General features: G+C 43.5%; 1 protein-coding gene across 1 annotated transcript in view; it reads left to right on the forward strand.

Annotated features, from left to right (window-relative positions):
- The first annotated feature begins 13,194 nt into the window (after nucleotides 1-13,194).
- PDE3B (phosphodiesterase 3B) overlaps nucleotides 13,195-16,818 on the forward strand; it is a 165,385-nt gene continuing 161,761 nt past the window's right edge. Inside the window, exon 1 of the mRNA XM_007083305.2 lies at nucleotides 13,195-14,251. Within this exon, the coding sequence (XP_007083367.2) occupies nucleotides 13,277-14,251 (975 nt within the window). The 5' untranslated portion in view covers nucleotides 13,195-13,276. The remainder of the gene's footprint in view (nucleotides 14,252-16,818) is intronic.

The following is a 16,818-nucleotide window of genomic DNA, read 5'->3' on the forward strand; positions in this document are numbered from 1 at the left end:
AAAGGAAGAGAGCTACTACCAGAGACACCTTTTTACCTGATACATTTATCTGCATAACAAGGCAACCTTTGTTTTCTAAACATCTCCTCTGCCTTCCTGTGAACTGCCTTCTTCTCCTTTGGTTTCCTTAGTTTAAGATGTTGTACAAGCTTCAGTTACCTGGCAGTCTTTTACATCTCATATTTTTATGGGGCTGTTTTATGTACAAAATTTATTTTTCTCTTGTTAATCTGTCTTATATCAACTTACTTATTGGGCAGCCAAAGAACCTAGAAGGGAAGAAGGGAAGTTTTTCCTGCCTCTACCACCACTTGGTTCTTAGGAATATGTGGCCAGAGTAAAGAGCTTGAGAACGGGGTTGATGAAGGATGAAGGAATTTTGATTGTTAGAGAAACTTGGAGCCTACAGTTTATTTTGAAACTATTTTTAGTAATGATTTAGTCAGGTTCATTCCTATGAAGGCTTGGAAATGTCTGGTCTATTTTATAGCACAATAAAACCTCATGGTTTCCTGGTTGGTTGGTATTTGTTTAAAGAGAGTGGGTTGCTGGTCCAGACAACATTTGAAAGGTCATAATGAGAGGAAATCTGATGTAAACCTTTTCACCTGTAAAAAGGAGAGGTTACCAAGGAATAATATCAGCCATACCCATGAGGCTTATTGGTTAAAAAAAACCCATAGTTTTGGTTTATTTAAAGTCTTGTCCATATTAGAGTGGACAAGTGTTAGCCATCCTTCCAAATATGATTACACACCCCATCCCCATAGACAGTATTAAAATCTTGAATTTATATGAGGGTTCTTGTTAGTTTTCACAGTTTGCACTTACATTTAATATAGTTACTAAAGCACCAAACCATGCTTGAGAGTTGTCACTGGGAACAGTCCAAACAAAATTGGAGTGAAGACTGATGGTAGGTCAACTGGAACACTGCACTGAGTCCTGGCTGTTTAGCAGGAAATGGATGTTAAATATGCTTGCTTTTGTCTGAATTATCTGACCACATGTTTTAAAAAAATTTTTCTAACTGTACAAATCTACCTTTTGTTTTTCATTAGATCTAGTGGCTTGTTTATTATTTGCAGAGCTGCTGAAAATATTGTGATTTTAAGTTAAGAATGTTGAACAAGGGCATTTAAATGATCTTACCAAATGTGTCTTCTAAAAAAAATGATTTCTCACCAACTTCAAAGAGATGCAAAGAAAAAAAGAATCAGACTAAGATTGCACTATTCATCTAAGCTAAATAATAACTACTTAGTTAAAAAAAACCCTCATAGGTATGTTAAACATTTATTAGCTTCTGTATTACATAAAATCCATGATCTCACTTATTTTTTATTCATTTATTTGTAGGACACCACTATGACCACAAAATAAATGCTAGTTTATAATACCTATTTATAAAGATATAGGGAAGGGGGCACTTGGCTGGCTCAGTCAGTAGAATGTGAGACTCTTGATCACAGGGTTGTAAGTTCAAGCCTCATGTTGGGTGTAAAGATTACTTAAAAAAAAAAAAAAAGATGTAGGGAAGACTGTAGATACCATTAAGGGAAGTGCTATTATTTTTATACAGTAGAAAAGTGTGTGTGTGTGTGTGTGTGTGTGTGTGTGTGTGGTCTTTATATTGTATCAGGTAAGCTATTTAAATTATGCTTTTTTGGGGGCACCTGGGTGGCTCAGCCAGTTAAGCGTCCAACTTTGGCTCAGGTCATGATCTTGTGGTACATGAGTTTGAGCTCTGCATAGGGCTGTGTGCTGACAGCTCAGAGCCTGGAGCCTGCTTCAGATTCCGTGTCTCCCTCTCTCTCTGCCCATCTCCTCCTTGCACTCTGTCTCTCTCTCTCTCTCAAAAATAAATAAACATTAAACAAATGACAAAAAATTAAATTATGATTTTTAGCTCAAACTAACAAAAATAATGATGAAACTAAAGGCAAAGCTTTTTCCTGGTTAAACTTTCTAGAATGAAGCTTTTCCTAATGTTAACATAAATATTAATTCATTTTTCAATCCACTGCAATCTGCCTTCTGCCCCTACCTTGGCAAAAATTCCACATAAGGTTGGCAATGACTTCCTATGGATATTTTCCTGTCTTTGTCTTTTTAAAATGTGGCATTCAACATCTTTTGTCCCTCTTCTTCAAAAAATTGTTTTAATGTTTATATATTTTTTAAAGAGAGAGAGATAGAGCATAAGCAGGGGAAGAGCAGAGAGAGAGGGAGACACAGAAATCCAAGCAGGCTCCAGGCTCTGAGCTGTCAGTACAGAGCCCGACGTGGAGCTCAAACTCATGACAAGATCATGACCTGAGCAGAAGTCAGACGCTCAACTGACTGAGCCACCCTGGCTCCCCAGTCCCTCTGCTTTAAATGTCCTATCCTTATTTTCATTAATTAATTAATTAATGAAAATAAGAGAGAGGGAGAGAGTGAGCATGGGAGGGGGCAGAGGGTGAGAGGGAGAGAAAGACTCTCAAGCAGGTTCCATGCTCAGCACGGAGGCTGATGTAGGGCTCCATCCCACGACCCTGGGATTATGACCTGAGCCAAAATCAAGAGTCAGGCGCTCAACTGACTGAGCCACCCAGGTGCTCCCCATCCTTATTTTAGTAAGTAACACCATTCTGCTTGATTATCTTTCTAACTTTGCCAGTTCCTTTTTAGTCATCCTTTTGAGAAATTCTTTTGCTCTCATGTCCCTTATAAGTTGGTATTCCTCAGAGTTCAGACACAGGATCTCTTCTCTTCTCGTCTCACACTGTATACTTCACACTGTGTATTCTCCTGGGGGTTAGCCCATTTTCCTCCGGGGCTTCTGCTTCTGCTTATATACCACAGGCTTCCAAACTATTTCTTTCGTCCAGACTGCTCTCTGAGCTTCAGACTCATACATCTAACTGCCAAGGAGGGTCTCCACTTGGATTCAACCTCTTCAGAATGAAATCCATCATCTTTATTTTAATTATTCCTCTAGGGCTTCTTATCCTGGTTAATGGCTTCAAGATACTGTAGTCACCTAGCTTAGACTAGGGAAACCTCTCTGCATTCCCCTTTTCTGCCTGTGGGATTGATCAGAAAGTTCTGTGGTTGCTATTTATTCATTCAGTCCTTCCTTTCCAAATTTACTGCCATTGCCTTCCAGAACTTTAATTTAGCCTGTTATAATGGTTTCCTAAATTATTTTCTAGATTTGGTCTCACATTCTTCCAAACTATTCTTCGTGAAGTTCCAGCACTGAGATTTGAAACGCACAATTAAAATAGGTCTGCAAAAGAAAAAAAATGATATGTCTGTTCCTTGCTTTAAAACCTTTAATGGTTGCTTCTCACTCACAGAATAAATCCCAGCTCTTTAGGATGGCCTATAGGGCTTCCCAGGATTTGGAAGCCCTTCTACCCATCTGTCTGGTATCATTTCTCTATGGTCATCCTCCAACCAACCCAGATCGTACCAACCTGGTTATCGAAATATTCATGCTGCTTCGTGCTTTCGTGTCTTTGGACATACTGCTCTCTGTCTGGCATGCTCAGTTTTCTCCTTGTCTACCGAGGGACCCCTATTCAATACAGGAGCTAGCATGTCTTTATCTATGAATTCCTCTCTGTCCCACCACTGTAATTGGTAAGAGCTATATTAGGACATTTCATACTGTGCTGCACTTGTTTACATATTTTCTCCTTCACCAAACTGAGGCCAAGCACTATATCTTATTCATATTTGTATTTTTAGTATCTAGGGCAATGCCCGGCACATGCTGAATGAATGAATAAACTTTTACAAACATAAATATTTTCTTGTCTTCACTAAGTTTAATGCTATTGCGGATGGAATCGGTTGTTGATGTTTGATTTTTTTTTTTTTCTGTTTCTCCCTGTTACCACATATGGGCCTTGAATCAAAATCTTTCAGCAGAATGAAATCTAAGATAAAAGGCCCACAAAATTATGACAATAATATGCAGTCATTCCTTTAAACATTAATGTATTAAAATTTTTTTTCAAAATTTTTAATGTTTATTTTTTGAAAGAGAGAGAGAGAGAGAGCAAGCAGGGGAGGAGCAGAAAGAGAGGGAGACAGAGAACTCGAAGCAGGCTGCAGGTTCTGAGCTGTCAGCACAGAGCCCGACGTGGGGCTCAAACTCACAGACCATGAGATCATGACCTGAGCCGGAGTTCGTTGCTCAATCAACTGAGTCACCCAAGCGCCCCAATGTTTTACGTTTTTTACATTTATAGTACATAATTAGAATGGAACATTAAACCCGGTGTAGCATCTGACTTCTGATGAAAGAGAGTTGCTAATTTATCTATTTGATTGCATAGTTAGGAAGACAAAGACTTTAGACTTTAGTTGAACAAAATAGCCCCGAGAGAAAGCCTTGAAAATGAGTTGAACAGATGATATATGTAATCTGAGGATATCCTTGGAACAACCCAGAACCGATGGAATCTCGAAAAGACCCGAGAGGATGGCGAAAATGTAAAGAACACGGTAGGATGTAAGAAACATAAATTTACTGAGCATCTAGTAATTGTTAGTTATTTTACATATTAATTTAATTTAGTCCATAACAGCGACCCGATGGCAGAGACCCTGTTATCCCCATTTTGTAGGTGAAGTAGGCAATGTGAGACGTTAAGTAACCTCCAATGTCATGCAGCTACAAAGTGGTAACTAGATCTGACGGGCCAGTTTCCTTCCCTCACCGCATGTTGCCCGGACTGTCAAATAAAGTTTCCAGAGTGGCCTGCTGCTGCGTGCAGCTTAGTAACACACACAAAGACACATTATTTGCTCTTATTTGCAATGATCATATGTAGGCGTCTCACTTAGTAGTTAAGAGTAATAGGATTACAGTTTTATTTCCAATCTCGATGCCCATTTAAGAAAATTTACTAATGAATAGTCTCACATTTATTGGTGATGCTAATGATTTGGATGAATCATTTTGAGCTGCAAAACAACAAAAGGACACTTTCAGTAGGCTTAGTGCAGAAAGCATACTTCTGCATTTTTCTTCGGTGTGCCCACTGCCGGCTCCATTTGGAGTCCAGAAACGACTGCTGTCTGGGGTAAAAGGCGGTTTGCTCCTGCTGCTCCTGTATATTGCTTGGCCTGGCAGTTTGTCACTGTCCTGGGCAAAAATCCAGCTTGTGGTAGTGAGGTGGTTTTGTGGCAGAACTCCACAATTAACCACAAGTTCAGTGTCAACGGTAGGCTGTGATCCTTCAGATCTGCTGGGATGGCCGGAGCTGAAGAAACTACCGCTTGTCTAAGGATGGAACAGGAAAACTTGGAAGGGGTTTGCATTGCTGTTTATTGTTCAAGGTTCAGGTTTTAGGCTTAACACACAAAATCCAGGAAATTTCAGATTAATAGCTATGTAATTAATACCTTTATCAGTTTTTTGTTTTTTGTTTTTTTTTTTGTAGAAGTATGGTGGGTTTGTGTCATAGATACAACTGTTGCTCTGAAAACTAGAAATAGAGAAAGGGAAATTCTTGAAGTAGTAGAATGTATTCTTTCATAGCAAAAGGCATCCAGGTATCATCACTTGAATTAAAAACAAAAATTCACCCGCGCTATCTTAAACACTTATTTTATTGGAGATTAAACCAAATATAAACATATGTATAATGCTTTCTATAAACCTAGGATAGAAAAGGTTCTTTTACTGAGTCGGTAAAAAATGGAGGTTAAGAAAAACATTTTTCAATAACAATATGGAACATTTTTTGTATTAAATCATATATTAAGAGTTTCGATTTAAATTCATCGACCAATAAAAAACATTCAAGGGCATACAACTAAAAAATCTGATTTATTAATTTTTTTTTTAATTTTTTTTTCAACGTTTTTTATTTTTATTTTTGGGACAGAGAGAGACAGAACATGAACGGGGGAGGGGCAGAGAGAGAGGGAGACACAGAATCGGAAACAGGCTCCAGGCTCCTAGCCATCAGCCCAGAGCCTGACGCGGGGCTCGAACTCACGGACCGTGAGATCGTGACCTGGCTGAAGTCGGACGCTTAACCGACTGCACCACCCAGGCGCCCCTAATTTTTTAAAAATACAAACATACTTCAAAACATTTTGAGTATTACAAAAAAAAAAAAAAAAAAAAAACATTTTGAGTATTGGGACACCTGGCTGGTCAGTCAGTGGAGCAAGCGACTCTTGGTCTCCAGGACGTGAGTTCAAGCCCGTACAGGTTACTTAAGAAAAATTGTTTTTGAGTCTTAACGAAGAACTCTGCTACTCATGACATGGAGATTGAGATAAGATTGAATAGGACAGAATTCTTGTGTTTGAAGAGTGTATTGAAGAGGTAGCCATGTAAATAAACACATATGATAACAGACATTGAAACTTTTATGTAACAAATAGAAACAATCAAGTCCAATTCCCTATGAGAAACACACCATCTCTCTGGCCTCCTCATTTTTGTTCTTTGTCCCTGCATACCTTACACTCCAGCCACAGGATACTTGAGATTTCCCAAATGCACTATGGTTGTGTTCCTCCAGTTTTGCACTTTCTTGCTTCCTTTGCCCAGATTATATTTCTTCCTACTTTATGTAGGTTACTGCTACTCAACTTTCAATACCAAGCCTAGAAATGTCTTTCTCTGACTGCCCAACAGCATTATTCCCTACCCGATATTCCCACTCCAGTCTGGGTTAGGCGTCTCTCTGAACTCCCATAGTACACTGAGCTTACTTACTTCTACATCACAGTGCCTATTACACTGAACTCTAGTAGTCTTTTTACTTTTCTTAGCTTGCACTCTGAACCCTTAAAGGGAGGAACTATACCTGTCATCACTGGGTCCATGTCAGCTAGCACAATGCCAGGCACTTAATAAATGTTGAATGAATGAATGCATTCAATAAGGGAGAGGGATTAAATGTACATAGGAGAACTGAGGAAGTAAAAGTAGTGAGGGAATTAAATATAAAGAGGAAAGAGACAAGGCAGGGGGAGGGGAGTGAGATAGGAAGATAGCTAGGCAGATAGAGTCTGGGGAGACCACTGGAACTGGTAGAGGAGAAACAGATCGTGAAAAGAAGAGCAGACAACCATACAGTGGGGAGACTCTGGAAAAGAATGATTCTCTTCTTCTTTAATAGTTCTGAATCACTGTTCTCGACAGTTTCTATCACATATTCTCTTGTGCTCCGTCACAGTATGTGCATAGACATAAAGCTACAGCTTGAGGAAACTTCTAAAGAATTTTATAGTTTTTATCTAGCAGAGTGCTCTGCATAGAGTGGTCTTGTCAAGATGAAATAAAACTAAAGAGTGAGTCAAAGGGAGGTCCAGACCTGGGAATGAGTGTCAGCTGGAAGGAAAATGGGTTTTGGTAACACACGTAGACAATAGAGTCGCCATTGCACATTGAACACAGGGATCCTTTCTATACCAGAGAAAAGCCAGTCTATTTGATTTTCAAATGTATATTTGTAAATGCTAATTCTTTCATTCTTTCAAAATCTTTTAAGGTTTTCAGGTATCTTAAGGAATGGCTCTAGTTTTAGGAATTTGAAATCTCAAACTGGTTAATTTACTGGCTATTCTTGCAAGTTTCTTTGATATTTAAAATTAGTCAGACTGCTTTATATCATGATCTCTGAGAAAGTAGCGCTGTTTTTATTACTGAATTCAGAAAAAATGCATTTTAGAAAGAGCACTCAGTTCTAAGCATTTTCCCAAATCAAATTCAAATCCATTTTTCTAAAGTTGATCCATTTATTTTGAGAGAGAAAGGGAAGGAGAGAATCTGGTGCAGGCTCCACACTGTTAACGTTGGAGCCTGAACCGTAGGCTCATGACCTGAGCCAAAATCGAGAGTCAGACACCCAACTGCCTAAACCACTTAAGCGTCCCCAAATCCATTTTTTATGGTCTATTTTTTAGAGGTTGGAAATCTTTCTGGGGTGCCTGGGTGGCTCAGTCAGTTGAGTGCCCAACTCCTGATTTTGGCTCCGGTCATGATCTTGCAGTTCTCAAGTTTGAGCCCTGCGTTGGGCTCCCTGTAATATCAGTGTGAGCCTGCTTGGGATTCTCTCTCCCTCCCTCTCTGTCCCTCCCACATGCTCTGTCTCTCTCAAAATAAATATACTTTAAAAAAAAAAAAGAAAATTTCTCCCTTTCTCCTTTTCCTTCCTTTCTCCCTCCCTCCCTTCTTTACTTTCTCACTTCCTTCCTTCCCTTCCTCCCTTCCTTTTTTTGCCCAAGGGTTCTAAAGAGGGGTTTCAGGTCAGAGAATAGGTGTCAGAATTGCTTGGTTGGTGTTGACAGGTTCCAGGGGATTCCTCCACTACAGTAAGAGCATTCTGCTTTTATTTGCATAATATTTCTTTTTTTTTAAGTTTTGTTTAAATTCCAATTAACATACAGTGTAATATTACTTTCAGGTGTACAATGTAGTGATTCGTTACTTCTATACAACAGCCGGTGCTCATCATAATAAGTGCATTCCTTCATACCCATCGTCTATTTAACCCATCTCCCCCTGCCAGCTCCCCCCCAACCCCACCACAGCTCCCCGCTGGTAACCGTCAGTTTGTTTGCATAATATTTTTTCTTTTTAATGTATTTTTTAATGTTTATATTTATTTTTTTTAGAGACAGAGGGAGAGAGGGAGCAGGGAAAGGGGCAGAGAGAGAGAGGGAGAGAGAATCCCACGCAGGATCCACGTTGTCAGTATAGAGCCCAATGCGGGGCTCAATCTCACCAACTGTGAAATCATGACCTGAGCTGAAACCAAGAGTTGGACGCTTAACCGACTGAGCCACCTAGACACCCCACAATATTTCTTTTGAAAAACATTTTAAAACCCCTGGTTGAGAGGCAACAATGCAGAATGGGAACAGTACTAAAAAGCTCTTAAAGAACTGGCAACCAATCATTTCCCGCTTTTCAACTGCTGTTAGCAAATCTTTAAAGGCTGCTCCATAATCATTGTGAGGAGTCACTGACAATGGGACAGTGATAATGACTGGACCCAGTCTTATTCCTCATCCGACCTCTTTACTACCCCTTCCTACTTACATTCCGTGAGAATTATTGTAAGAGTCACCAATAGATGTAGCTACTAAGATCCATTAAAAAATATTTAATTTTAGAAGGGAATTTCTGGAAATACTGCCCTAGACATGGATTTTCTTTACATCTGGATTTTAGAGTTAGAAAATAATCCTATCTTCTTAAAAAAGGTTGAAAGCACAAGTTATAAGGCCAGGTAGTTGCACTTTATCAGAAGATAGGACAGTTGGGGAGGAGGAGCTGAGACCTAACAGGAGGCTCAATTGTTATTTTGCTTCTCTGAAGATGAAGGTTAAGGAGAGAGCAAGGTAATTCATAGAGAAGGCAATTTCCAGTGCAGCAATGGTGAGCACCAGGGGTCCCAGATGAAGAGGTAGGTGTTCTAATCGCTGGGCTGAGTCCAGTGATGGGACATACATTCAATATGGGAGAGAGATTAAATGGTATACAGGAGAATTGAGGAAGTAAAAGTCGTGCTGCCTATAAGGTTAGACAAGTGGGTAAGCAGCAGCATCTAGAAGGTTTGTCAAGGGGGATACTTAGCTACTAGAATAGTGGACTAGGGTTTAGGAACTGAGTTTTTGGCTCTGAGATTGGAAAGACCTAAACAGGGTTTTAGCTTTCCCATAGTTAATTGGAGGCACTATCAACTTACTGGTGTCGGTACCTAAAATGGAGAACGAAATTCTCATCCTACAAACTGGGGAACCTGGGAAAACAGGGTGTCTGGAACTTGAGAGCAAGGACCCCATTTAGAATAGAGGAATACATATGGGGTTGCATTGCACCAGGACAGCTGGGGAGCTGGGTGGTAAGCACTAGGATCCCATGTCATAGGATCATCAAACTGGGAGAATGATTCTGGTGGAGGAGATCATGGGGTCTAGATGTGAGCACAGGCAAAGTTAGGTAAAATAAGGGTGGGGTAGAGTACTGAGAAAAGTCAAAGGTATGTTGTGACGTTGACTTTAGGTCTTTTTTTTTTTTTTTTTTTCACAACAGATAACGGTCATACATTCCTGAACCTAAAGACAAGAGCTAAGTAATTCTATTGGTTGTTTATATCTGGCAAAAGAATAATTAAATAATCTGAACTCTAAGAAATGTGCCTTACTAATAATCTTTGACATGGACTGTAAACAGAGAAGGGAGTTGCTATAAACATAGCAAGCTCATTCTTTTTGTGCGTAATTTTAGTTAAGTAAACTGATGGTCTTTGGTTACGTCCTTACATTTTATTTTAGAATCCTGTCAGGTGCTGGGTTGGTGTTTAGAGGTATGCAGGCCAAATATAGGTTATTGAGAGACTTGGGCTGTCAGCCTTATAAAGACTTGGGTAGACAGCTGAAAAAAGGTGAAAGAACTGGAAAGTATGAAGAGTATTTTGAATTTTATTTGCCAGATAATAGTTCTTTGACACAAAGTCTTTTATTTTGATTTGTCAACACTGAGAGTTTGCTTTAGTTTGATGGTACAAATAATTTAAAGGTTGCTCTTGGCAATCTGAAACATGGATCCTAACGATGCCTACATATTTTTGTCATACGGATATTAAACTTTTTGAGACCGGAAGGGACTTTTTTGTTTGTTTGTTTGTTTTAAAGAGTGGGGGAGGGGCAGAGGGAGACACAGAATCTGAAGCAGGCTCCAGGCTCCAAGCTGTCAGCCTAGAGACCAAAGACGCAGGGCTAGAATCCACGAACCGTGAGATCATGACCTGAGCTGAAGTCTGGGGCTCAACTGACTGAGCCACCCAGGCGCCCCAAGACCGGAAGGAACTTGAAAGGTCTTCAAAATGAACTTTTGGCAATTTTACAATTGAGAAGAATGAGGACTGGACTGGAAATGTTACGTGACTTGCTTACTGCCAGGGCATGAATGGCTGGGCCAGGATTACAAACTATGAAAAGGATTTCTAGGCCATTAATATTTCCACGCCTATCCCACCTCAGATTACTACCCAAGGTTTTAAAACAACAACTTTAATCTGAATTTGTTCTAATTTTCAAATCGGTTTATTATTTCTTACGAGAATTTATAATGGGCATTTCAGGGATGCCATTGGTAGCTTTGCCATGCTCTTCTGTAAAAGCTCAAATGCATCCACTCAGTTTCCTACTTTGGTAATGATGAGTTCTGTGCATATCATTTAAAAGTATTTGTTGAGCTGTGTTGTGAGGATACTTAAAAACAAAAATTTCCATTGTGATGGTGGAAAAAAGAGACACCATGGATTTTGGTCTTTTAAAATTTTTTTTTTAACGTTTATTTATTTTTGAGATGGAGAGAGACAGAGCATGAACAGGGGAGGGGCAGAGAGAGAGGGAGACGCAGAATCTGAAACAGCCTCCAGGCTCTGAGCAGTCAGCACAGAGCCTGACGCAGGGCTCGAACTCACGGACCGTGAGATCATGACCTGAGCCGAAGTCGGACGCTCAACTGACCGAGCCACCCAGGCGCCCCTGATTTTGGTCTTTTAAGGAAAGCATTTGAGTAATCGATTTGAAAACTCTATTAAATATTTCTTCTTTTGTTCAAGAGACAGAAACGGAAAGGGAAATTCTGGTCTTTTTTTCCTCTGGGTCAAATGCTTGTGCTAATTTCTCAGGATTTTTGCTATGTATGTGAACTATGGCCATATACGAAAATGGTCTGTTTTAGGTCATGGCTGTGGGCAGAGATTAATTGGTGAAAAATGGGCCTGTTTGTGGGATTTACCACACAGTAAGGTTTCTCATCTCCCTGGAAAAATGTGGAATTAGCTCTTTGAGAAATGCAGGCCTGTCATGAGGTTGAAGGGAGAGTTTGGGTGGAGGGAAACACAGTTCACTCTCTAAGGCAGTTATGATTGGTTAGATTCCAGAGCAGTCCCTTTGGTACAGCAAAGTTCTTGTCACTTTCAAGTCAGTGTTTCCATGTTGCTAGTTTCACCAGTAATTCACAGATAGCATCTTATTTTGCTTCTTTTGTGGCCAACCGATCCAAACTGGGCACTGGTCTTGGAGAGGACTCCGAATCCTCCCATCCCTCCTCTCTAGAACACGCCGTTACAGTGAAAAAGGCTCCAACGTGGAAAAAGCTGTGTGACAGCAGATTTTCTACGCTTGTTTAGGGAGATTCAGACATGAGCTAATGAGTATGTATGGCAAGGGTAGGAAGCGGAGGATGGGACGTTAGTTCCTTGCCTGTGAAGACGGTTCTTGAGGAAGCTCAATAGCTCAATAGCATCTACTCAGATGGATGCTCTGCGGGAGCACTCCAAGTGCACGCTCCTTCCTAAGACCACCGTGAATATTCCGGGCCTACTGAGTGGTTCAAGATTCCACGTTGCTGTTGAGGGCAGACCCAGCCACACGGTCAGGGATCCTTCACCATGCCCCTGGCGGTGGCTGGACCTTACCGGGTGGCACAGTTCGGGCAGTCCAAGGGGCCCACCCTGAACCTGGATGAGGTGAGAGGCGGGTCCGGCTCCCCCCACCCCCCACAACTCGGTTTCCCAAGTAGGCACTGCCCTTGGGGACCGCAAACGCCCTCTTTCCCCCAAACCCCAGTGGTGACCTGTCGGAGCCTGGGTGCGTGTCTGTGACTTAGCCCCAAAGGGAACCCGCGCGCCTGGGGTCCCAGGATAGCGGGCTTGCCCCCTCCCACCCGGAGAAGACCCCGCCCGCCTCTGCCAGCCCGGGTCGGTCTCCGGGTGGCCCCGGCCGCGCTCTCCCGGGTCCCGGCGCGCTCAGTCCGCGGGATCCCCGGCTCGCGTCCGCGACAGCGACTGGACGGGGCGCGGGCGCGCGCGAGCGGCGGGCGGGGCGCGCGCCGGCCCGGGGCAGGCACGGGGGAGGAGCGCCAGCCCGCCCGCCGCCGCTCGCGCGCCCAACGGACCAGGCTGGGGCCGGGAGGTAACTGTTGCAGCCCGCGGGAGCTGGGAGGCGACGCCGAGTCTCCAGTCCCGAGCGGTGCCCGAGGGACGCGGAGGGGGCGGCCGCAGCGGTCCCAGGAGCAGCCCCTTCCGCCCCTCTCCTCCGCCAGCATGTCGCGGACCCCGCCGCTCCAACGCCCGCGCGGCGGGGATCCCGGGCCGCGGCGGCGGGCGCAACCCTGACGCGCTGCCGAGCCGGGGGGGCGCCGGGAGCGCGGGGCCGGGGGTGCTGAGGGAGCGCGAGCGGCCGCCGCGGTCCGAGAGGGGCGTGCCGAGCCCCGCGGCCAGCCCGGGTCCCGGCCATGAGGAGGGACGAGCGAGACGCCAAAGCCATGCGGTGCCCGCAGGCGCCGGACGGGGCCGGCCCGCCCCCCGAGAGTCTGAGGAACGGCTACGTGAAGAGCTGCGTGAGCCCCCTGCGGCAGGACCCTCCGCGTGGCTTCTTCTTCCACCTCTGCCGCTTCTGCAACGTGGAGCTGCTGCTGCCGCCGCCGGCCTCCCCCCAGCAGCCGCGCCGCGGCTCCCCCTCCGCCCGGGCGCGCCTCTCGCTGGGCGCCCTGGCCGCCTTTGTCCTCGCCCTGCTGCTCGGCTCGGGGCCCGGGAGCTGGGCTGCCGGGGCCGCCCGGCTGCGGACCGTGCTGAGCGTGTGCTCGCACAGCCTCAGCCCCTTGTTCAGCATCGCCTGTGCCTTCTTCTTCCTCACCTGCTTCCTGACCCGGAGCAAGCGGGGCCCCGGGCCGGGCCGGAGCGGCGGCGGCGGCGGCGCCTGGTGGCTGCTGGCGCTGCCAGCCTGCTGTTACCTGGGGGACTTCTTGGCGTGGCAGGCGTGGACTTGGGCTTGGGGGCCCCCCGCCGCTGCCCAGCACACGCCCCCCGCGGTGGCGGGCAGGTTGTTCTCGGCGCTGAGCTGCGTGGGCTTGCTGACGCTCGCGCACCCGGCCAGGCTCCGGCACGGCATCCTGGTGCTGCTCTTCTCCAGCTTCGTCTGGTGGGTCTCCTTCACCGGGCTCGGGTCGCTGCCCGCCGCCCTCAGGCCGCTGCTCGCCTGCCTGGTCGGGGACGCCGGCTGCCTGCTGGCCCTGGGCTTGGATCACTTCTTCCAGATCAGGGAAGCCCCTCATCACCCTCGCTTGGCCAGTACCGCCGAGGACAAAGTGCCTGTGATCAGACCCCGCAGGAGGTCCAGCTGCGTGTCGTTCGGAGAAACTTCGGCCGGTTACTCCGGCAGTTCCAAGATGTTCAGGAGACCTTCGTTGCCTTGCATTTCCCGCGAACAGGTATGGTACCAGAAAGCACGGCTTGGGAAGGAAGCGAGTGCGGTTTTATCGCTTCGATTCCCAACTTGAATTAGCGTTCTCGAAAGCACGTTAGCTTCCAGGGTTTCCGGGGGTGGGGGTGGGGGGGCAGGTTTGTTCTGGAAAGAAATGCTAAATTACAGGAAGCTTTGTAAACGTGCAGAAGTACCTTTTATCTTGGAATAGAAATGAAATCTCAGACTGATCGTATTGCAACTTTTAAAGACTTTGTTCTCAGAGTTCTCAGAGGAATGAGGTGAGTTATTTGCGGTTTAATAGATCGACGACTCGCCACTTTGGCACACACTGAGTTATGTCTTTTTGGTGCTGTTTGCCTGTTGCTGGTATAATGGTGGTATCTCTCCAATGATAACATATAGCAATTAGATTGAATACACGTGTGTGTGTGCGCGCGCGCGTGCGCGTGTGTATAAATTTTAATCAGTGCGGTTTCATTCTTGATAATCGAGAGGACGAATTCGAGATCCTATTCGAGATCCCTAATGAACAGGGATGAGCTGTGGAACTGAGGCTTGTTAGTGTAGATGAAAAGATAGTTGGGAATAATTTTTAAGGGATTCTTCCCCACCTCTCCCAGTTTCAGTAGTATAGCCCATCATAATCTTTTACAGGCTAACTCCTGTCCATGGGTATTTGTTGCATAATTAGGAGAGTGTTGTAACAATTTAACCTTTAAACTTAGTAATGTCTGGAAAGATGCCAGAAGTATTTCCATTTCTCCCCCCTCTAGGTTTACATGTTTTTTTTGTTTTGTTTTGTTTTGTTTTGTTTTAAGGAATTGAAATCATCCTCAGGGAAAAGTTGCTCTTTATGTAGTTTGGAGAAATCTTGTCCTATGTCACCAAGAAATCAGCAAATATAGTTGCTATTCATTGAACATTTGCTAGGTGCAAAATATTACATATATTTTCTCAAATCCTCACAAAAGCTCTGTATGGTGGATGACAACCTCAATTTAGAGATGAGTAAATTGAGGCTTATAGAAGTTACCCAACTACTTCCCACATCCAGTTAAGTGGCAGTGCTGGGACTTGAACCTACACGTTTCAGTTTTCAATGCTGTTTTCTAAGCAGCTAGAAAGAGGAGCGTGGAGGTTTTAAGTAGGAGAGTAGGAGTCTACACCATTGGTTTTCAGGCTTTTTGACCAGTGCTATGTTTTACACTGGGACCCAGTGTATTTGAAACAGAAGTTTCTTGTTCTTACTACGTCCGATGCTCTCTTTTTAATAGTCTTCAAGCTACTACATTGATTTTATGTTTAACACTGATCTGAAAGGTTCCAATGAGACCACACTTTGCTTTCTTGAAAAGCGTTCTCTCAGAGGCCGCTTTTGTGGTCTGTACTTACTGGGCCACATGCTAGAAAGAATTGTTCAAAAAGTGTTATGCCTTTTGTTTTCTAAGTTTACAGCCAGCGATGCTGTCTAGACAATGCTTAGAAAGATGTGTGTCAGGAGAAACACTGTTGGGAGAAAAGCTGCAGAGCAAAGTCATTTCAGCTCTTTTCACAGGCTAGAATGGCAGTTGGCTTGACTATATGTGAATAGGTTGCATTTTTTTCATACCAGAAAAGTGTTTTAGCAGCCTCATCACGTTTGTAAACAATTTTCCTGTACTTAACAGTATTGCACTGTAATGTATTTTAATTGTAATCTGTTGGTATAGCCAGTTATGGCTGTTTTCTTGTAAATTGAAGATCTCTGGTCATCTTAATCCTAGTGTGGTCCTCTTTTACCAACAGTAACCTTTTTCAGTCTTCAGCTAGGTGCAGTGGTGTTGTTATTGCTAGGTTCCTTCCTTTACTATTTGTATTAGAGGAAAACACAATTTCACTTTTAAAAAGGGCATATTTTCTTATTTCAGAAAACCCGTATTCACATGAGTAGAAACCATTTTTGGGGTCTTAAATATATGATGTTAGCTCAAGGGTTTATACGTGGCTATTTAACATTCAGTGTCATAAAGTAGTACTATTTTGGCATTACTACAAATTACTAGATATTTTTAACTTCGCAAAGATTATAATTAACATTCATTTTTACTTATGCTAAATTCCTGAAGTCTAACAGTGGGTCTGTGGCTTTTGTTTGCATGTTTATTAGGTTAAAGAAGTTAAGGAGAAATTAGTACTTTCACGAAAGTAAAAGACCAAGAGATGTTTCTGATTTTCAAAGTGGTGAACTTTGTATGTGACAATTGTGAAGTCGCCTTTTTGTTTCAGAAAGTGAAGGAAGGCAAAAAAGATTTTGGGTAGAACTTGTTACAGGGGGAAATGTCCTGAATTCATAGGCAGAGAGTCAAGGGTTAAGTCGTGGTTCTACTGTGTGATCTTGGACAAGCAAGTGAGTGAGTCTCAGTATCCTGTCATGTTAGGGGATCCCAGTAGATTAATTCTATAGTACCGTTCAGTTCTAGAATCCATTTCTTTTAGTAAGGTATAAATAAAAGTATAACTGAAACGTCACAAATTAGTAGTTCTTGAAGTTTTACTTAAGTGTTGAATGTTGATACTAATAAGCTATGTTTT

Source organism: Panthera tigris, chromosome D1 (assembly GCF_018350195.1).
Source record: "Panthera tigris isolate Pti1 chromosome D1, P.tigris_Pti1_mat1.1, whole genome shotgun sequence".
NCBI lineage: Eukaryota > Metazoa > Chordata > Mammalia > Carnivora > Felidae > Panthera > Panthera tigris.